The sequence below is a fragment of the Tauraco erythrolophus genome, chromosome 14, assembly GCF_009769465.1.
Source record: "Tauraco erythrolophus isolate bTauEry1 chromosome 14, bTauEry1.pri, whole genome shotgun sequence".
Taxonomy (NCBI): domain Eukaryota; kingdom Metazoa; phylum Chordata; class Aves; order Musophagiformes; family Musophagidae; genus Tauraco; species Tauraco erythrolophus.
The window spans coordinates 17,639,360-17,662,371 of NC_141478.1; the positions used below are offsets into that span (position 1 = coordinate 17,639,360).

General features: G+C 38.9%; 1 protein-coding gene across 1 annotated transcript in view; it reads left to right on the forward strand.

Annotated features, from left to right (window-relative positions):
• The window catches only part of KLF13 (KLF transcription factor 13), a 33,147-nt gene extending 13,812 nt beyond the window's left edge, over window positions 1–19,335 (forward strand). Inside the window, exon 2 of the mRNA XM_009978541.2 lies at window positions 17,953–19,335. Coding sequence (XP_009976843.1) covers window positions 17,953–18,245 — 293 coding nt within the window. The 3' untranslated portion in view covers window positions 18,246–19,335. The remainder of the gene's footprint in view (window positions 1–17,952) is intronic.
• The last annotated feature ends 3,677 nt before the right edge of the window (window positions 19,336–23,012 follow it).

The following is a 23,012-nucleotide window of genomic DNA, read 5'->3' on the forward strand; positions in this document are numbered from 1 at the left end:
TGTTACTGTCTGTGTGAACATTCCTTGTGTCCAGTTCCTTTTCCCATATGTTAAGGCATGGAAACAGGCTCTAGCTGCCTCACCCGAAGTGGTGAATTTATTCTCTTAACAGCATTTACAGCCTTGAGTAATAGAACAAAGGGGTTACATTGAAAGATGATTTACAAATGTGCATCTATGAGAATGCAGACAGCATTGTGTATACAACTTTACAGTGCTGAGGTTATGTACTTTCTGCAAAAAATGGTAAGCACATACCTGTTTGTGTGCAGTGTAATGATGTATCATTTTTCCCAAGACTAAGATTTTCTCAGATTTGTCCATTATTCACAAAGAGTAACAATCCTAAACTTGAACTGCAAAAACTTTTCTTTTCAAAAGAATGTAGAAACAAGTTTCAAAGAATTGGCTGAAATTCAAGGTCAAAGTACTTTGTGCATCATGTCTTTTGTAGAAATAATAATCAGAGAATGGACCTTCAAGACTACGTAATGCTAACCCCCCAGACATGGGCAGGGACACCTTCCACTTGAGCAGGTTGCTTAAAGCCTCATCCAACCTGGCCTTGAACTCTTCCAGGTATGGGGCCTCTCACAGCTTCTCTGGGCAACCTGTTCCAGTGCTTCACCACCCTCATACGGAAGAATTTCTTCCTTACGTCTCTAAATCTCCCCTCTTTCAGTTTAAATCTCTTGGTTTAAATCCATTGTCCTGTTGCTACACGCCGTTGTAAAAAGTCCCTCTCCAGCTTTCTTACAGGTCCCCTTTAGGTACTAGAAGGCTGCTAGAAGGTCTCCCCGGAGCCTTCTCTCCTCCAGGCTGAACAGCCCCAACTCTCTCAGCCTGTCTTCATAGGAGAGGTGCTCCAGCCCTGGGATCATCTTTGTGGCCCTCCTCTGGACTTGCTCCAGCAGCTCCATGTCCTTCTTATGTTGGGGGCACCAGAGCTGAATGCAGTACTGCAGGTGGGGTCTCACAAGAGCAGAGCAAAGGGGCAGAATCACTTCCCTCAACCCAACTGTCCTGTTTTGCACTGTCAAGCTGCAACAGTAATAGCCAGATCATCTCAATCCCCCGAAGCCAAGTCAGAATACAACACAACTCATGAAGCTGCAATTCCTGTTTTCTTTGGGTTTATTTACAGTCAGTCTGTTGTAACAGAACGTCCCGATTACTCAAGTTTATGAACCTTGCAGCTCTGCATACTGCAATTCCTGACTCCTGGCTCAAGACCCCTCATGGCTGCTAGAGTTGTGCTCAGCAGGAGTTAGGAATATGAACAGGAAGTCACGTTCAAATCATTTTGCAGTTCTCAGATTTAGGACTAGATTGACCAAGAGTCCAAATGGAAATAAGAACAGCTGGGAATTTCTATGATCTTTCAAAGTAAAAATTATGTCCTCTGCTTAGGGTTTTGGACCTAGCCTGCAGACTTACATGGCAAAGATATATTTTAAAATTTCACAATAATAGTTTAAGATAATATGCATTTCTTATTATATTTCACAGAACTTTTAATCACAGAAAGCTTCTCCTGAAAAATCTCTGGCCACAGTAATCCTGTATTTTGCAAAGTATTTCATTAGCCCCTCTGCTTTGGGCATGCAAAGTGTGGTCAACTAATTTCCTTCCTAACACAAGGAACAAGTGCACCATCTCAAAAGGCCAGCAGGTTTCCTCTCCTCACCCAAAAGAGCAGGCCTATTAGAGAGTAGACCTGCTCACTTCTTGAAGTGTAGCAGAGCATGAATCGAGGTGCCTGAGGCACTAGTAATTTATATTTTGGCAAGTAATAGAGATCTTTCTACTACAACTAGTCTACCTTTACAGCAACTGCATTTTTACATAATATGTATGACCTGTAGAATTCAGAATCTCTGCTAAGGAATCACTCGCACACTGAAACAGTTTACATGTCAAGAGGCTTTTAAAGTACTTGGAGAGAAAATAGTCGCTGCTGGGCAGCCCTTCTAGCATGATTCATATGTATAAACCACATTCTGTAGTAAGACATAACTGGTTTTAACACTAGACTGTTCTGTCAAGGCAAGCAATGAAGACTTGGGCACGGCATGCAAGGAAAACAGAGTTACAGTTGATAAAGAGGCTGTGCTTGTGTATGTGTATAATTTGGTAAATTTCAAAACAGTGAAGATGTTTCTTTCAATACTACTTTGAAAAAGGAAAGTATTATTTATCAACTTTCCTTTCCAGTTGATTTATGTATGTGAGTACATGACGAGATGGTTGCTTCAAAAGTAGAAAGATGTTTGCAAATTTACATATACCAAGATGCCCTTGACAAAGTTGTCCCTGTTCTACTTAGGATCTTAGCGTTTCAGTTATGTTTCTTACTCAGATAATTGGCTGCTGACTTGTACTCCTCTACAACCACTTCATTCATTCATTTCCAGCACTCACCGTGGCCTCTCTCCTGCACCATGACCCCACACATCAGACACAGCTGGTGAGGTGAGTCTCCCTAGTGACTCTGCAACCAGGTGTCCTGCAAAATGATCATAAAACATGGAGAGATCACGGGAGCTGAGCTGCACCTAGAGTGTGTTACACTGTGGGTGATAATGCTCAGACAACGGTGCTCTAGCAGTGATGTTCCTCTATTGCAGTCTAATAAAACAGCCTCTCTTCTGTGACATGATGTACCCCCCTCTATGTGACTCGTTGATGCCTGAAGTCTCGCAGGCTTAGGCAGAAGTTGCTTGGCAAGTCTATCTAAGGAATGGCAAGGGAATCTCATTGCAACCCTCATTAATAACCGTTTATTTCTATTTTGTATAGAACATGGCCAAGGTGATATAGAAACAGCTTGAGAAACAGAAACTGCTTTCAGAAACAGCTTGAGATATTGGATAGGAGCTTGATTTTTCAGAGAACTGGGTGTATATCTCTGCAGGTTCACTCCAGTGATTAAAACATTAACAGCCAAAATTAAAAGACAACCTAATCAGTGATAATTGTAGAAAACTCTCATTTATTTTCTGCTTATATATGACAATGAGGCCTAGATATGCGTGTGTGTGTGTGCTTACACACATTTGTAGTTTTAAAGAATTAACACATAGAAAAGACTGAAAACCAAGCTGAAACTAGAAAGGAGCATGTAACTGGTGCTCTTTTTTTTCTTTTCATACAGCTGTGGTTGAAGAAGGCTGCTAGATGCAAAATAAACAGGGATAGTATTGTCAGAAGGGAACGTATAAATGGGACTTGCAAGAGTTGAATGTTGAACTGCAAATACTTTTTAAAAAAAATTGACCTGCTTTGAAAGTGAGCACATTAGAATACAAGTACAACTGTTACCATAGAATCTGATTCCTTTATTAAAACCAAAAACCTGAATCCTGGTTTAAACAGGAAAGCACGGCTTTACAATCTGGTCAGAAGATTTTCTGAAGTGTATGCAACAGTTTATGCATGCCTTGAATGGCAGCTGCATGGCGTCAAGCAACAGACTTATGGTTTGATTATCAGCCCATAAAACTACTTTGCAGAGCTGCCTGTTCCCTGAAGCTGGATGCTCCATATGGTCATTGGCTGATGCTGCTCATAAACTACTTCAGCACCACCTTGCTCTTTGGCACAACAATCCATCCAGAATGAGAATAAAAATAAAAGGAAATTCCCACCCCCTCTCTCCTCCATACAGTTGCAATAAACTCTCAGTATCAGATTTTCCACTCAGCTTTACAGCTTTAGCTGTACTTACAAATGCTGAAGTCCCATATTTCATGCATGCTGTGTTACTGTGAAGTTGTTGATTAAACAGTTCCAAAGTTCACAAAGAGACATTTCACATTTACAGCCAAAGGCAACTTTACTAACTTCTGTTTGCTTGGCTTCTAGCAAAATGAAATCTCATCCTGTCCCCATATCCTGGGAGTTGCTGTGCACATAAAGTGTCATAACTTACCCACAATGTTTATTCATGCCAAAGTATGTGGACTTCAGTTGGAGGCAGATGACATTCAACATCTTCCAGAATGCAAATAAATAAAGTACAGGTTTCAGTTTAGATGAATAATCCTTTAGTCTGTTATTTTGCATAGCAGGACCACCTTTCATTAATTCGATAAGCTTTGGTTTTACGAGCTCTTTTCTGGTTTTAGTAAAATAGAATAATAAAAAAATCATTAATATGTCCACAGAGAAGGGACTGATTCATGGGGTCATATGATTCCTTCTTTGCAATTATTCACACAGGTGCTGGGTAAAACTCATGGAGCCAAAGTTTTACAATTTCAGCATGAATTCACTCAGTTCACACCAGATGAATATAATTTGTCGTTACCTATTTAATTGCTTTCCCACTGAAAACATTTCAATTGCCATATCAGAGATCAGGAACATTACCATGCAAATTTTTTATGAAAGCAAACACAAAAATTATTTGTGAGGTAGACTTTTATTGAAAGCAGTCTAAACCACCACAGAGGTTATTTCTGTGTCATCATACAGACAGGGATGGTTTGTGATGTTTCAGCTTCATTTCAAACATTCTTGCAATATAAACATCTTCAGGTTCAAGTTGTTAGGTTTGATCTAACTTCACAGGTAAATTAAAACTGAAGACCATCTAAGTAAGCTAACTAGAATTTTCTAACAAGGACTAGATAACAGCATTTTCAGGTAGAGAGAGAAGACCCTTGGGTTGTTAGAAGAGCTAAGGAATAATCTGTATCCCACACTGAAGGCTGAGGAAAGATAGGTCATCATATTTATCAGAAAAGAAGCACAGGCATCTGTGGAGATACATTCCCAAGAGAATCTCCAAAGCAGCAGTTACGACATTTAGAAGTCACTACATTGCGTTTTTGGTTGCTGCCATTTGACGCACGAGTACATACTGGTTAATTCTGCTAAACGTATACTTTCTCTGTGTAAAGACCCCACTGTTGAGAATGAATGGCTAGACAGTTAGCCTGTCAGCTCTGTTGGGACATCATCCTAGGTTTCAAGAAGAGGTAGCACAGATTGGACGAGGGGGAAGTGTCCTATAGTGAGCATGTAATCTTTTTTTCCACTGTAAGAGTGGGCTGGAGAAGGACAGGATGCCAAGGAGTGTAATGCTCGTTGGAGCTCCGCTGAAGCTGCTAACAGTCAGATGTCTGATCTGGAGCTGTTTTGAGTTTGCAGAGTGGGCTGGGTGACAGAATGAGCAATTCTGAGGTAGCACAGGAAATATCCAGACAGCAGTTTGTAATGGAAACCTGTGTTTCTGTTGGTATCTTAACTACACATTCCCTGTAAATGCATTTTGTTCAGTTGTGTCAGCTATGGGTAAGATTTTTTTCCCTCCAGGAGCAGGGACAATCAAGTCTGGGGAGTTTTCTTTCTTGGCTTCAGCTGCTGTCTGCATAACAGTTTCATTAATCACCTTATTTACTCTAACAGAGGGTGAGTGGTGCAGCTGAAATCATCAGCTTGTAGCAGACAACAAATCAGCGTGCTAGAACAGAAGTAGCACAAGACTGTGAATGGCTAAACAAGGTCTCAGTCCAATGTATATATTCATCAAGGTCCATATTATTACTTTCCTTTTCAAGTTTTAACTGGACTCATTTGATAAAAACAGTGTTTATTATTACATACATTGGGAGAGCCCTTCTGTAGTTCCTTGTCACTTTAAAAGGTTTGAATTGGCTCATCAACATGACAGAAAAAGAACAAAATCCCACATACCTTCATTGATGTTAGTTTCTGTTTTAAGGGGCCAGACTTCTCTGACCTATGCTGAAGACAGAAGCTTTCTACATAAGGAATGAAGAAAGCCCCTTAAACAACAAGTTTTCAGCTCAAAGCAAGAATTCTAGGCTGAAATTCCTTTGCTGGAGTGATGCAATAGGTCAAATTTGCTGATTAGCACTTAACATTTTTTGGTTTTGCAACCCCAGTATTCTTTTGAAGGATATTTATTAAAAAGTATAATTGACCAATAGAAAAGGAAAAATATCCTCCATCTTTTAGTTTTGTCATTCAGTAATACCCAGATATGTTTATAGGCTCCATTTACGGTGGTTTTATAATTTATTTTCTATTCACAATAGGGGTTTTAATAATCATCCTCCTTTCTTGAATTCATAGATATGAGCAGAGCAAATTAGAGAGATACAGTAATTAAAGGGCTACTGTACTAATCCCCAGAGACCCTCTCTTTGCAAAGAGTCTCACACTTCAGTGTGGTTTGGAAATGACACATAGCTAAGACACATCTTTCTCACCCCAGAATTCATCACTTCATCATTTCAGCATAACACAATTTAATTGTCTTGCATTTAAGTGCAAAGTCAAAGGGCCAGCTATTGATCTCCATTCTTGGAACAAGCCACAGGAGAGACAAAATCAAGTGGAAGTTGCTGCTCTTCTAAATTAGTGACCTTTCAGCTGTTTTACTGAGCACTAGTTTAGGATTTTGGTATTTCAGCTGTTTTACTGAGCACTAGGGTTTAATACCTTAGAGATACAGAGATCCAGAAAGGGTTTTAGGCTTACTAAACAGAAGTTACATACAGCAATTGCAGGTGCTTGACTTTGACAGAAAACCCAAAATTTAGTTTGTATTATTTTAGAACATATGCTCTTTGACACCAAGGCTGTTGCGTTTTGCTTTTCAAGAGTTAGGCCTGTCATCAGTGCTTAGTATAAGAACAATGTTTACTCATACATTCCAGCAGCAGAGGGAAAAAAATGCTGCTTTTATAATAGGACATGGCAAAAGTCCATGGCATTGCATTTAACGTAAGCACAATCGACAGAAGTTATTCCTGTGAGGCAGACAGGGTCCATTCTAGTCTGCACACTCACCTAGGCATGGAAGTGGTCCCTGCTAGGTAGGATAAATTTCTGGCCTCATGAGTATCCTAAAGGCTCAGATTTCCTCTTTTCTTAGATGGGAGGTTTCCATTTTGGTTGTGCATCAGAACTGTTGGGAAAGAGAGTGACATGGTGAGCATTAAGCTGTGGACAGAATCAGCAAAAGAGCAGCATTAGATAACAATAATAAATTCATGTAGAACTGTAAGGAGATTTATACTGTATCTTTGAAATTGCATGCATTGTAAACACCATCTCATGTAATTGTGTAACATTACCATTTTTCTGGTGGATGGATTCCTGCCTTTGTAAGATGTACATGAAGTTTTGAATACTCACAATTTTACAGACTAAGAGGTACTGCATTTAAAATGTACTTGCTATCAGTACAGTCACATAGCAAGACTACAGCACATATGATAGAAAAGAGTCAAGAGAAATAAGATGTATTTAGGTTTTGACAAGGCTACCTGGAAGATATAGCAGTAACTCAGTTGCTACCACAAAGTTATGCGTTGTTTTTTTCTAGCCATCAAAAGAAAGCTTTACCTGGCCTCTGAGACGTGGGGAACATCTTTCAAGCTTATTATACTTCTGTGAGGAGAAAACATACATATGCATCACTGTCTTGCCTAGCGTGGCTAACCTGAATAACCAAGGTATTAATGAGCAAATTTACATCCAAAAAGAACTGCTGTTACTGCACTTGTATATGATCAGTGGCTCCCCCAGAAACACTTTGCTAAGAACATCACAAAAAGTGAAGACAAAAGTACCACACGCAACGTCCAGCTTAGCAAGGCGTCCTGGCCTTCAGGTGTACAACATACAGCACTATGTGGGGTCAGGAGATGGAAGAGGTGAAAGCTAGTTTTCTTCACTGACCGAGGCTAGAGAGGATTCCTCCTTCCTTTCATCTCTCCAGTAAGAACTGTGAAGCCAAGTGGTATTTACAGCAAATAATCAGTGCATACTAAAGACAGAATATAAATGGCACAAGTGATACTGAATTCCTAGTTTAAACTTTCAGTGTTTGCTCCAGGGGAGTTTTCATTGAGACTGCTTGGATTTATAGTTTCAGAGGTGGCCAGGGGCCCACTTTGCAACCACATGGGCCGACTTCATTGTAAGACTACAGAATTTCACCCGCAAGCCCTTTCCTTTTGTCTCTTTCACTCTTCTCTGTTACTCTCCCCTGCCTTTTAACTATGCCACACTTCAGACTAAAGAGAAAACAAGATGACTGGAACAGTGACATTTGTCTGACACCATAATTAACCACCATCTATTTCCTCTCTAGTTTGCAACTAAGCTCATCTATAACCTCAAACACAACACCGCTCCGACTAAAGAAAGCAATATACTAATAACTATTTTTTAAATGAGAGCATTCTCTACAAGCTTAGGCACAAAGCAAGTGAAGATGTACGTGTATTATACAATCATTAGCTGCTTGGAGAGGCAAGAATATAACCTCATGGTATGGGAAAGAAAGTTTGGTGTTTTAGGCAAAGACGACTGGCATGGAGCAGAGGTAGCCTTGCTGTGAAACCCCGTCTTGCACAGTGCTGTGGTGGATGTGCTGAACAATTCACATAACATGTATTTTTCAAATACGTAAGCAATGCTGACATACAACCTTACTGTTTCACAGATGATTAGCATATTCAAAGGCATCACCTGTGTCTTACTGTTAGAAATAGCTTACAAAGAAGAGAAAGGAGAGAATCAGGTATGATACATTAAATATTTTCACGGAATCTCAGCAGTATACATATAAAGATATTTAGAGCTGCTTTGCTAAATTTCTGTGCTTTAGATACCATCAAGGATATTGTTTCTTTACCTTCGTCTCACGGCTACTAGCACTTTTATGATAGGAAGCTGGGGAGGATAGCAGAGACAAGGATGCCCTCATCTCCCTTCACTAAATAAATCCCCTTCATTTTGGTAGTAGTTGCAGATAGCCTGTGGCCCTTGCTTAGAAGAATGATGAGGAATCTCTAATCCATAGGAGTGTTTTATAGATTACACGTACATCTGTTCCCTCACGTTCACAGCCTTTAGTTTCAGAGTTGTCTTTCTGCTGGCTTTTCTACTCTGTTGGATTCTACTGATGCGTCAAATTGAGTTGTCAGCTGCACACATTCTTACCTAAGTGGTGAGCATATGACTAGGTTAATTAATTATTCAGAAAGTTATAAAAGCGCCTTTGGTTCAAGGCTTTATTCAGCTAATTCAGCCTCTTTGCTAAAATAGCTTTAAATAAATTCTCTCTATTAGAAGGAACAGAAGTATTTCAAAGATTGGTGTCCCTATATCTAGACCTCATCATAAAAGGAAGGAATTTTGAAGGCTAAACTCACCTTAGTGATTTTGTGTCTGAGTGTGTTTCAAGAGAAAAACTCTGTAACATAATTAACACACATAAATGTAACGCTGTTTACACAGCCCTAGTTTTCATGTAGTCTCTATAACTCAAGCTTCACAAGCCCCCGGCCTAGTTCAACTGATTTTTTTGTAGTTTCAAAGAGGAAGAAACATACAAGAAGAAACAAGACAGGGAGGGGTTGTGTAAGGAAGAGAGAAGAGATAAAGCGTGAACTCTTCTGAAACCAGGAAGCGACAAACTGCGCAGGAGAAAGCCTCATGTTAGCCATTACGAGCCTCTTAGTACAAGGTGCAGTAAAACAAGTAGCATCAGACTCTCAGGGCTCAGGTCTACAGACACAAATGTGCATTTCAAACTGTGGAATTACTGAAGGGTTGTTTATGATTTTTTTGTGATCTTCAATTGATGGGAAAGAATTTAATTTCTCAATTGCCCAGCAGCTTTACCTAATTTTTAGAGTACTCTCTAGCAGATAGAGAGAGGGAGGCTACAATGTAAACGTAGCTAGAGAGAAGAAAACCACATACAATTCGCTGTGTATCCATGGAACTGTAACACTCTATATCAATCCAGAGAAGATCACAAAAATGTGTGTTTGGAAAATATGCTTGGTCTTTCTGGCATGGACTTTGAGTTGGTTGCTTCTTTGCTGTGCCAGTAGTACGTCTTTCTGCTTTTTTAAGGAAGAACTCAAAACTGACACAGTGTTTTGAAGAGCTGCATCACTTACCAACAGTTTGCAAAATGATTCAGGAGGACAAATGTACAAGGAAAACAAAATAGCTTAGCATAACACTGGAAAATAAGTTTCTTGTACTTAAGATGCTGCAGGGAATCACCTAAGACTCCTTGGGCCACACTGCAATGCTAGAGGGCATATTCTCTCTGTGAAAGGGAGGATAGACTTTCATGTTCCTTACACTTGGCTGGTTAGCCTGCCCTTGTTGGCTGTCTTTGAATACCCCTTGTGCTTTTAAAGACAGGGAGTCCAGTGGAAGCCAAAAATACAAATTGTTCGCTTAAAAGATGAGATCTCCAGTTAGTCACTTCATAAAAATGTCAGGCATTTAATGTTCATGGAGGGAAAGCTGCCCAGAAATGTTAATGAAGAATATTAATAACTTTGCATTTCTTTATTAGCTATAACTATAGAAACTATATTTTTGGCCAACAGTTGTTCGCTGACAAGCAGTCTTTTATGAAGAACAGAACTACATGTCAGTTAAACTCAGCAAACAGTTTAGGCTATTTTTTTTTTTATTTCAGAAACGTTGTGATAGTGTGTTTCATTGATTAATTTCAGATTAACATTGTCATTGTGTTAAAAATTTTCCCCAGTGATAAAGGAATTAATATAGTGATACAAAAAAACACCCCAAAAGAAGTAAAACGTTCTGGTTAACCAAAAATAAAATTACTTATGCACTTCTTGGTTTGCTGAATTCTTCTGCAGTTCAGAGTTTTTTTAATTTTTCAATTGAGCAGAAAATAAGTTATCCACATAGCTCTAGCCTTTATGTCACTCTTTCATTCAAAATCTTAGCAAAGTATGTAGCAGTATTTCTTTTTATTAAATTTATAGCCATTTCATTTTAAAGCCAATTTGCTGTAAGATTTATTTTCCAGATCCTGGAACATTACTTTCAGCTACTTACTGGTTGTTTGTGTGAAGTGGTCTGGAACTAGGCTTTAGCTGGGAGTGGAACACAGAGCTTACTGTACTGAACACACAGTGATGCACTTCAGCAGAGATAAAGCGAGAACTAAACAGGAGTCAAACAGGAGTTAACATGGTAGGCAGAAAATGACTTGGTAAAGATAACATGTTCAAATTTCAGATTCTTAATTCACTGTGCAAAAATGCAGGATAAAAACATGGGTATTTTAAAAGTGCTAAGCTATAGAAACTCACATAGACAGAGCAGTTCAGCTTGGGCATCCCAGTTTGAAAAGGGATTCAGTAAAGCAATGGAATGCATATTTTAGACAACAGAAAGATTACGTGATGGATTGTCCTGGAAAAAAAAAAAAGCCTAAAAAGGCTCGAATGATTCTCTCTTGACAAAAGAGAAGCAAATGTGGCTGAGAGAAATACAGTAAGGTAGCTAAAATTATTATAAACTAGGATTTAAGATCCGGCTGACGTTATTGAACAAGTTTGAAATAAAGGACTAGAATGTAACTGATAGAATGTAATGGTTTTGTTTTTTTTTTTAAATAAATTGTTTCCAATATGGTGAAAGTGGGTAGTAATATTTTTAAGGAGGATCAGCTAGCTGCATGGAACACATCAAATCAGTTATTTGATTGTCAGGCAGACCCAGCTGTAGTTAAGGCTAAGGGAGGAATTTTGCACTACTTACATTTCTCCGGCATTGTATCCGTTATCATTATAGTATCTGAATGTCTGTCTGCCATTTGCTGTTTGAGCTGTTCTAGTTAGCTGTGGTATACAGGTAAGTCACACGGCGTAACCTGTGCTCCCAGACAGAGCAATACGAGCACTTCCAGAGCAAATAGTAACACACGTTCACTTAAAACACAAACTTGCTGCTTGGAAATTCCCCTTTCAAGAAATATTAATATATATCTAAACAACTCAATGAAAATATTAAGGTACAAAAAATAAACCAAGGATTTAAATAATGGATATAACGGTAGCTGTTGCAGCTCCTGCTCAGTAGTAGCTTCCTGTGCATGCAGAAAACATAAGATCCAATAATTTATCAATTTAATGACTGGATTTCTTAAGATTAAGATGCCCACACTTTAAAGTGAGGTTGTACTAGATGCCTGGGTCTGTGCCTGCTGGAGGTCTGAGAACTCCAGTTCCTAAAAAAAGGTCACATCACATGTAATAGAAATAGCAGGAACACACGTGCTTCTGTCAGCAGGTACTAATGCAGCTTAGCTCCTTGTTGCTGTGTGGGGAGTGTTGTGTCCCAGGGTCTGTCTAATAATGTGTGAACTCTGACTGAAGCTTTTCTTGGATTTGGGTTTCATACCACACTCCCATATTGGGTTTCTGGTGTCTAGTGACAGTCGAATTCTCCCTGTAACTTTTGTTGTCACTGAGAACATTACCAAAACTTCTTTGTTTTCCTAGAGCTATTCAAGCTTAATATTGCTGAATTTGCTACCTCTGTTAGATATGGTTGAAAGTAGCTGAGACATTCAAAAGCCGTTGGACAGACACAAAAACAGATGCAAAAAACATGATTGCATTTGGCTTGTTTGGTTATGAAATGTCACCCTCAATTAATTTAAAACTAACTGGTTTCAATCTGTAGGAATATGGAATTGTGAAGCTTTGGAATTTTTTGATCCCTTTTAAAATACTTGATAAAGAAACCACCATTCATCTAACACCAAAGCTATGCATTATTCTCTCTCTTGCACTCAGAAGGTTAAGGGCTTGTTTTTCAGCTATGCAAAAGGGCTTGTTTATAAACAACAGAATAACAGAAATGAAAATATTTGTAAATACATATCAGTGCTGTTGAAGGATGACTTTTTCTCTTTTTTTTTTTAAAAAAAAAACAGCCAATCTCGAGAAACAGTCTGCTTGGCTGAATGTTTTTTCCCAGGATAGCATTTCCTCTCTTGGAGGAAGGCTGCTTCAGTCACATCTCTAACTGTCTGCCTCTCATCCTCCCCACCCAGCCTGCTGATCTGTGTTTCCAAATATACCCTTAATTATGCATATGAAAATGTAGAAATGTAAGAATAGCACATAGTGGCATGTTCAGGTTTCTAGTCAGGTTTCATAACAACATAGAACGCTGTTCTGCGAAGCAGCAGAACAGATTAAAGATCACAGAAAATTGCTTCTGGCTTACTGTTTCTGGTTTTGCAGGCACTCGTGGAATTCCCAGGATACAAATTTCTTTGTTACTGCATGGCCTTGGCATATGCTTGAAGATGCTAACATAACGTGCAGAGCTACTAGATGAGTTAAATTAAAAAAACAGCCCCCCAATACATGGCTTGACTTCATAATGCTCTAATCTGTAGTGGATGTCACATATCAAATTGTTCAGATACAATTGCCTAATCTTCACATTGTAATTCTGAAAATGGTTGGTATCACAGGTGTGTCAACCTATTTTGGCATTTCACAAATTAGTAGGTTATTTTTTAAGCATGCTCAGGCCTACACAGAACTTAGTATAATTTTTAGTCATTACTCAAGTGCTGGATATCATACAGATGAATTGGTGAAACAGAAAGCAGATTACTCCAGGGTCTGTACAGGAGTGTCACTATATAGGAAAGGAGTCCTTAAAACTGTATGTGGATTAGGCAAAGTGCACTAAAAGTGTGGTACAAATCAAGCTCAGTAGACATCAGATCTGGTTCTACCATCTCCGTAGTTTTTGTTTCCCATAACTACATACAGTTGCCTCAATACATATAATGATTGAGAAATATAGAATAATACAGAGGGCCTTTACGTAATATCATAAGAACAGTCTGGCTTCTACTCGCTTTTGAATCCCTTCCAGCAGGATTGAAGAGAGATTCATTTTTTGAATGTTGTTTCTATAGCCCAGGCAACTCCACAGTTGCTTTGGCGTCTGCTCTGGCAGACAATGTCAGCTGCATGAGTAGCCAGGTCTGCGCCACTGAGATGAATTCAGAAGTCAGTGCACCTGCAGATCTTACGTACTTTTTCTCAGTGAGCACTGCAAGTTCCTTAATGCAGCTTTACGCACTTTTTTTCCTTTGGACTGGGTGGAGTTCAGGAAGAAGCCAAAAATATTTTTGCTTGTGAATTTTCAGTTAAGATCAGTTGAATTTAATTCTCTAATGTGATGTTTTTCCATTAGCTTGTGTAATTCTAAACACAAGTTATGTGATGTCATGTGCTCTGGCAGAGGAGCTAGAAAGGTTACCGTTCAGTGGGATTTGGAATATGGACGACCAAACCTATTCAGAATTGTAAAAAAAAATTTGTACAATATTCCTTTTCTTTTAAAAGCATGTCTTGCCTGCCTCTCTGAAGAGTAAAGAAGCCTGAGCTGCTTTTAAATTCTTTTATTTTCGGGCATCTTTATCTTTTGGAGACCTACCTCTCTTTGAGACCTGCTAGTAACACTCATAAAGCACAAACACACTGCTGCTGCCAAGGCATAGCATTGACTCTCAGTATGCACATTACATACTTGACGTGTTTCCTGCTTTATTGAAGGTATTTGATAGATTTCCACATTCATTTATAGGATCAAATTCCGCAGTCATTGTACAAAGGTACAAATCTGACTTCAGTATTGCCTAAGATGGAGCACAAAATCTTTATTGTGTTGTGTATAACCACTTTAATGGTGAAGGCTCTTTGTAGAGTACAACATGTCCGTGGGTTACTGCTTATGCAAGAAAGTTGTACTGTGGCTGCATGTTCCCTAATGAGATTAGGCAATCAATTCTTATTATCTCTTATTCTGTTGATTGCTTTACTGCTGGTAAAAGGACATTTATATAACTTACCTGCACAGAAAACCACATCCCTTCTGTTTGGGAGATGAGACTGATGACAGACTGAATTTCCACGTGTGGTTTTGGAACAGCAGCTAGGTCTTGTCTTAATTAATACCCTGCAGCAACTTTGTTCCAGACTGTGTACTAATTTTTTATGAACAATAATGACTCTCCTATCTTCACACAAGGCATCCAGCATTTCCTCACAATATAGCTCTTCTTTGAGGAGGTATTGCTAAACCTCAACAAAGCTGGGAAGCACTTTAGAGAACTTACTACCACTACTAGAGTGATTCCAGCTATCAGAGAGTGCACAGAGGGGAAAACCATTTGGCCAAGAAACTTAAAGGCATCTACCAAGAAGATAGCAAATCAAGACTAGAGAGGACTGAGGGGAAAAAACAGTTGCTAGGAAGGAGGAGATCAGGGGACAGTAGACAAATAGTGGAAGAAAGGCCACATTTTCTTTGGCTCAGCACCCAAATCATCACCACCATCAACCTCAAATAAGGCAGGTGAGGAGGAACCTGAATGTTCTCATCCAGATCTGATGTGCAGTGAGGAGAGGGGGAGATAAGTTGTGCAATACCTTCATCAACTGACTGTTAGTGCTGGATAACACAAATATTTCACAATCCTGCTCCAGAACCTCTTCTCTCATTAGGAGCTAGACTGTCCTGCCTACTGCTGGCTACCAAGTGCTAGACATAAAAAACAGCAGCTGATGCCATGCTAACTAATCAGCAGAAATGGTACCATTTCATTTGTGTTTGATGGTGTGGTCAACAGCAGAAGCAAAACATTGCATGTTAACTCTTGCTTTCCTCGTCTGAAAGCAGTCATTTCATGGGGCAGTCCTTCTAGTGAAGAACATTTGCTGACACCATTTGTAATGAAAACAAACACAGAGAAAATTAACTTGGGCAACAGAAACATCCAAAGGCCATTGCCTTACCAGAAAATGATGCCATAGCTCAGGGATAAGAAACTTTGATTCTGCAGGCCAGATCCAGCTGTGAGACCATGCTCATTGCCCTTCTTCCCAACGGTCCCAGAGTCCTCATAAAAGTATATCTGTTGTATGACCAAAACAGGGAGAAAACTAGTGAATCTAGTCACACAACAGGGATGACTGGCCTGTCTCACCACAGGCAGGAGCATATCTAACAACAGATGACTGGATACATGACAAGCATAGCCAAAATATATTTGTTTCCCCTTTGTTTCACATTTCAGTCAGCAGACTGTGAGATGAGTCCCTGATGGTTTGCAGGAAAAGGCCAAGGAGGACATGGAATGGATTTGCATGGAGTTTTATGAGCGATGAAACTGTATCAATTAAACCAGTTGGTGGTGTTTTTATTCTTAAGAAAGTTTGCGGGCCCTTAAGTTTTTTAGGCTTTAGTTCAGGGGAAGCCAATTGAAAGCTAATTGTCTTAGCTGTCTCTTGCAGATTATTTAGGAGGTGGTGTTCATGGTTCTCCATATGAAAATCTCCCTTGTGTACTGTACAGATATAACCATTGCATTATGCCTTGTAGGTGTAACTAATTAAAATCCACAAAATGTACTTGAGAACAATTGGTCTAATGAGCCTTGGTCTTTCTACTACATAATCAAGGAAACATCAGGGACACTTGCTTTCTCCATGTTCTTGAACAAAATCCTATTTAAAAAAAAGAATTACCTGTCTGTTCATTGAGACACTATTTAAGATTTGGCTGAAGTATCTTGGAGGCTTCATAAACAGAGGGGAAAAAGAACCTACAAATCTCTTTCTGAGCAGGAGAATGTTATAACATTTGGCTGTAACATATAAATGTTATAGCCAAATCTGTGAATTTAAAACAGATTATTGGCTGCTTAGATTGAAGGCTGGCTGGGATCAATTTTGCTGTCAGACAATTTTAATTAAGGTGTATTGAATTTCACCAGAAGGCTAATTAATTAATTTATTTATATTAAGTATTTGGTGTAGTGTGTGGAAAACTTTGATTTCTTATTTTGGCACAGAATATAGCTCTCTGGACATCTTGAACTGGCTATTCAGCATTAGAAAGATTAAGATTAGTGCAGGTAGGAAATTACAAAAATTACAAATACAAAAAATGGTAAGTCTGCGTATTCACAAAAGAATAAGATGTTCTTAATTAATAATAAATAAAGAATATGTGATGTTCAGACTCAGTAAGAATCAAACCGATATACGGAATTAGCAGACAGCACATTTCATGATTTGATGTTTTCATTTTTAACAAATGGAGAAAGTAAGGATGAAAACAAGTAGTACAAGTTGCTTAAGGCTATGCAGCACGTCTGTGATGAAGCTGGGAATATATCCCAGATACCCATCTACCCAACAACGCTACTTCTGTCTGTGACCTCTCCTTGCCTCCAGTGCTTGAGCTTCTCAGGCTGCACATCTACCGCAGCGTCTGAGTGCAGACCTCCAGCACAGCCATGCAATGGCGCAGGCATCTGGCCCTGTGAGACGTATTTCCCACGTCTGAGATCTGTTGAGAAATGCATCAGGCCACCAGACTGCTATTTCTGTGAGCTCACTGGTCCCACCTTAAGCATAAGAGGTTGTGGTGTTTAGGTGAGCTGTTGATAGGAGGCTGCTGCCTTCAGTGTGGCACGTTTACCTGGCTGAAACACAGTGCTCCCTGCCTCGCTTCTAAATGAGACCTAAGGCAGCGAGCAAGAGAAACTGTAGCACCTTGCAGCAAACGCAGAAAACACAGGCATGGCTGTGGAGAACACAAGGTGAGAGCCTCACATCTGCCTCAAAACTGCCATTTTGCATTTTCACCATGATTGTTTTTAAATAGCCGAAGAGAGAGACTTCATCACACCATCTTCAACATTGGGTCAGACAGACATAGGGACAGCTTGGAGGAATACGTGAATATTCTACAGAGCTCAGTACAGATATTGTCAAAGTCCACAAGTAAAGTCAAATGGACTACAAGAGATATGAAGTGTGACATCCACGAAAGAATCATGAGCCCAGCATCCCAGAAGATCCAGTTATCAATATAAGGTATCACTAGTTTGAATTACAGTACTTTTTAATGGGTTGGAATGCCACAGTGGCCTTCTCTCTAGCAGAGAGTAACACCTTCTCCATCCGATAAGTGCCAAGTGGCACCTACCTTGCTCTCAAACTTTTTATTCTAACTTTTGCGTACAAAAAAACTCACGGAAGACATTGCTGTCCCTTCTAATCATGCCATGTTTGCGTCCTACAGGTGAACGGCCTTTTGAATGCAACTGGCAAGGATGTAACAAGAAGTTTGCTCGCTCCGATGAGCTGGCCCGCCATTACCGCACTCACACTGGAGAAAAGAAGTTCAGCTGTCCTCTCTGTGAGAAACGCTTCATGCGCAGCGACCATCTGACAAAGCACGCCCGTCGCCATGCCAACTTCCACCCAAGCATGCTCAAGAGGCGAAGTGGAAGCAGCTCAAGAACAGGGTCTGTCAGTGACTACAGCCGCTCGGATGCCTCAAGTCCGACGATTAGCCCCGCCAGTTCCCCATAGACCTACCTGCACTGGATGTCAGCACTTTGCCTCTAATACCTGATGTGGAGTTTTGTTTGTGTTGCACACATTTTAAAAACTCTGTCGCTTCCCCTCCTCAGTTCCCCACCTCCCTTTTTTTTTTTTTAAAGAAAAATCAGTAAATAGCTGCCTCCCACTGCAATTTCCAGTCAAATTTTCTTTACCCAGCCATGTGAGTGGCTATTATAACCTCGTGGACAGAAAAACTTACATGTTCCACTTAGTGACTCCTGCTGTCTCAATACTTCATACATTTTGCAACCATTTTCTGATCCTCTTGACGATTCTTTATAAAAAATGAGAAAATCTAAAAAAAAAAAAAAAGAAAAAGAACCCCACTTAATTCACCTCAGGTGTCAAAGTAGTTTTGTAAGAGCGGATTGCACAACATGAGCATACATACACTTACAAATCAACTGTGTTGGATTGTGTCCCCCTTCTCTTTTCTCAGGGATGGATATTTATGTTACACAATAATTAACAATGAAGACACACCCTAACCACAGCCTTACTCTGTAAATACATTTGCACTCAGAAGCTTTTTGTTAGGTTCTTTCACATACTGGGCAAAAACATAAAAACCAAACAAACAATACAAAAACCAAACCAGTACTGGAATGTAGAACCAGACTCTTCCATTGTTTGTTTTCCTGATTATATACCTACATCGGGGAGTGTCCAAACAGAAGTCTTGTCGTTCTTCAAGCTGCCCTCTGCTTTTGGTAGCAAGCTGTCTTTTCACTTCATGCTGAAGATGCTCCAAAACCAACTTCCTATTGCAAAAATCTCTGTGAGGTTGATAAACTTGTTTGTTTCATGCTAGATAAAACGCTGAGAAAAAATTCTAAACAAGATGCCTTAAGTAAGTAACCTAAATCACAAGGAAACATATTTACACTGGGTGACATTTTATTGCAAGGTGGCATGGAATCTCGGAGGCATTCTGTCGTCACTCTCTCCAAGTTGTTAAGCTCTCTGCACTGCCTGTTCAGTATGGGACCAACAGAATATTCAAATCAAACCACACTGACTTGAACAATTTTCTTTATTTCTTTTTTCCTTTTTTTTTTTTTTTTTTTTAAATGAACTATGGAAATAGCATAGCTGAACCAATGCTCACCAAAACTTTTATCAAAGTACTTACCTACTGTACAGCTATATCTTAGCAAGACAAATTGGCTAAGACATAGTTCTGTATCCTGTTGCATCACAATCGTGGTTGCAGATAAAAGGAAGCAAAAATCATAAGGTATCTTTTGACTGGAAAAATAAAATAAAATATGCATTTTTAAGTTTTAAAATAAAATGACATTTTAGCCCAGCACTACTGCAAGTTTCTCAATAATACACATACCAGCGTAAAGTAAGGTGCTCTCATTTCTGAATAACAGCTTAATAACAAAAAGGGAATCCTGGCTAGTTTTCAATAACTTTCAAATATTTGACACTAGACAGAGCACTAGGAGGTAGATTTTTGTTTTATAGGGTAGAAAATACAGCAAAGACCAGGAGCATTGTGATGTACTGGAGACCTCTTTGGCAGCAAATACACTTTCCTTGGTTTGGCTGGGTCTGATGGTGCATATTATAAATTCAGGTCATTTTGATTCTGGAATTTTTGGGGTTTTGTTGTTTTTACTGTAGGTATAAATGCAGTTAAGTGTAGCATGGTGAAAAGAAACTCTCTACACCAAACCTGCCATTTGATATTAAGTGAATGCCTCTGCATTCCAAATGAACCTGTATCTTTCTTGCTGCTTTGCATTGATCCAATTTTGCAAGTTTTTATTGTACTGTGTGTTAACTGTGAGAGGCTAATATAGATTTCCAAATAGTTTCATAGGTACTTCCATAATATTTACATTATTCCTAATGCTACGCGTTCTATTAGTTGTATGAATAAGTACTTAAACACAGTTCAAAGTGCAGACATTTCAGTATTTTTTTCATGTTCATCTACTTCAGATTTCACCTCTACAAAATCAGTTTTCCCTGTTTGTATTGGAAGTCATGTGAGGCGCAATTCTACTGTTTCATTTCACAAAAAGTGAAAGAACATTGTGAGAGTTTTTTTGCAAGACGACAAATATTGTTCAGTTGGTGTGATGAATTGCCTAACCACTGAGCATTAGGGGAAAGCCAGATCTGTTTGCCTCCATAGATTTCCTCTTTTTTTTTTTTTTTAAATCTCATCTACTGAGATACACAATTTTAACAACTTGATACAATTCAGGTTAACAGGAATTCACATTCCAATAATTTCTGACTGCTAAAAGTGCTCTTGTGTTGTAGTTAGTAAAGACGCATTTAAGATACCTAGCTAAAGAATTCTACAGATCAGCTGTCTTGTGCACATACTTTGAAACAAGTCATAAACACATTTCTCATGATCATTATACCTTAATAGAGGGATATCGGGGGGAGGGGGAAACCCAAAATAAAAAAAAAACAACTAAGTGTCAGCAAAAATCACAGACTTCATGTTCTAAGTTCAGTTTGTTGCAAAATCATCTTTTCCAGCAAGAGCATCATTTAATTTTTAGCAAAGCAAGAACCACTCCGGTCCATTTATTTAAGGCATAATAATTCAGCATTAATCAGTAGGTGCATTACAAACAAGTTGTTTTAACAGCCTGGAGAAAGAATATTTGCACGAGGTTTTATTAGTACTGAGATGATGGGAAATAAAGATTACAGGACAACGTATTCTGAGTGACATGAGAACTATGCAATCTTTAGCTCAAATAGTAAACTAAGCATTTTATGTATATTTCTTATAGATATTACTAATAATTCTGCAAGTTTAAACAGAAAAAAAAAACAAAAAAATTGGTTCAAAGTCAAATTTCCAGTTCAGTCACTTCATCTAATGAGAAGGCTATGAGACTATATATAGCCAACACAGCTACACTTTCAGGAAATTGTCTGAAATTTGTAATTGATTTTTTTTTTTTCCATCTTAGCTGTAAATACCTCAGAGTGTGTTAGGCTGATGGTCAAATTACTGTGTTTTAAAATCCTAGCTAGACTTTCAATTATCTCCATTAAATGTTTAATACATTATAGCTTTAGGATAAAATGATGAATTGCATATCGCTAGTAGTTTCCAACACTGAATGTGAACAAAACTTCTCTTCATATTTTCATATGGAATGAGAGTGGGGTTTTCTAGCATCTGCAAGATACTAGAAAAGAAGCAGAAGCACCAGCAGGGTCATAAGACTACATTCTCATGATGTTTCCTGCTGAGTTTTGCAGATATGAGAAGCCTGAACAGCTCCAGTTATGTTTTGAAATCTGGGTGCTTACCCAGACTAACCTCAGATTTTTACCCTTTTTTTGTTTCACCCAGCGGCGTAACCTAGAACAGTCTCCTGGCATAGCAACAAACATTGCACGCTCAGGAAACACTGCTCTGGCAAGGTGCAGATTTCTTCACAGTCCTCTGTTTGGAGGAGCGTGCATCTCTCCTTCTGCCTCCTTCTTTTCTCATGCAATCTGTTGAGGTGAATCTCCACAACTACAAAATTGCCTTTTTTTTTTAATTTCAGAATATAACAAGTTTGTTATTATTAAGAAAGCCCTGAAAGTTTTGTTTGTTTTTCTCCAGCCATGATTCTAGCTTCCTCTCTAAGAGCTGAGCATAACTGCCTTTCTGTAGGAAGTGGGTGCAAGTTAAAATCATCACTTCACTACCACTTCTCAACTGAAACTAGAGATGCTCTTAGAAACTCATTCATCCCTTCCATTAACCTCATCCTGTGCGAAGTGCATTAACGGCCACATGAATGCAGTTTTCATCCTGCTTCTTAGAAAGCAGTCCTGGTAAACTCCTGGCAGCTACATTTTATTGTGAGAATTGTTTATAACTGCAAATTAGTTGTTCCTTGCTTTTATAATGTATGCTTAGTGTCTGTTTACATTACATAACAGCAAAGGTATATATTTATAACAAGTCAACAGAAGCCTCTGTTTGATGGTAACACCTAATTCCTGTATGTATCCTAACCTCTCTACTGCATTAACCCTTGCAATAACTTTTAGCTAGGAGAGCTTCTGTACACCCTTAAAACCTCATTACCTTCTCTCCAGACATTCAGTGCTTTCCGTGTTTCGTGCAGCCAAGCTGTGTGAGGAGCTTACCCATTTCTAGCTCTTCACATTCACAACTGCCTTTTTCTCCAGTCCTTTGCCATGAGTTCTGGAATTTGTACTATGTGAAGTGCATTGTTGTTTTGGGGAACGTGGTTTGTGAAGAAAGAATAAGGAAATGAACTCTGCATACTTAAAGCTTGCCTTTTCATTGCCATTTGATTGACTAATTTCATCAAGTGATGCTACAAACTGACTTTCAGGTGCTCTGTTACTCCATCACACCAGCTGTTTGTGTGTTGGGTGCTAATGCATAGTCTATGTCAGTGAATGGTATGATGGATGTCTGTATTTTCAACTCTTCTGGGGATAAAGCTATAGCCTTAGGCAAAAGAAAATAACCAAATTATGCTTGTTTACCCCATAACCCAGAATATAGAATGCAAAAGCCCATCCACTGGTATAGGTTTTTTATATATATATAAATATTTATATATATATGGATTTATATAAGCAAATGCACATATATAAAAATACGTATATGTGTGTGTACTGTATAGCACGTGTGTGTATCCATAAATACACAGCAGTGTGTATATACTACACACTAAATAATGAAGGGATGTCTACAGAGCAAAAATAGGTATCCATTTC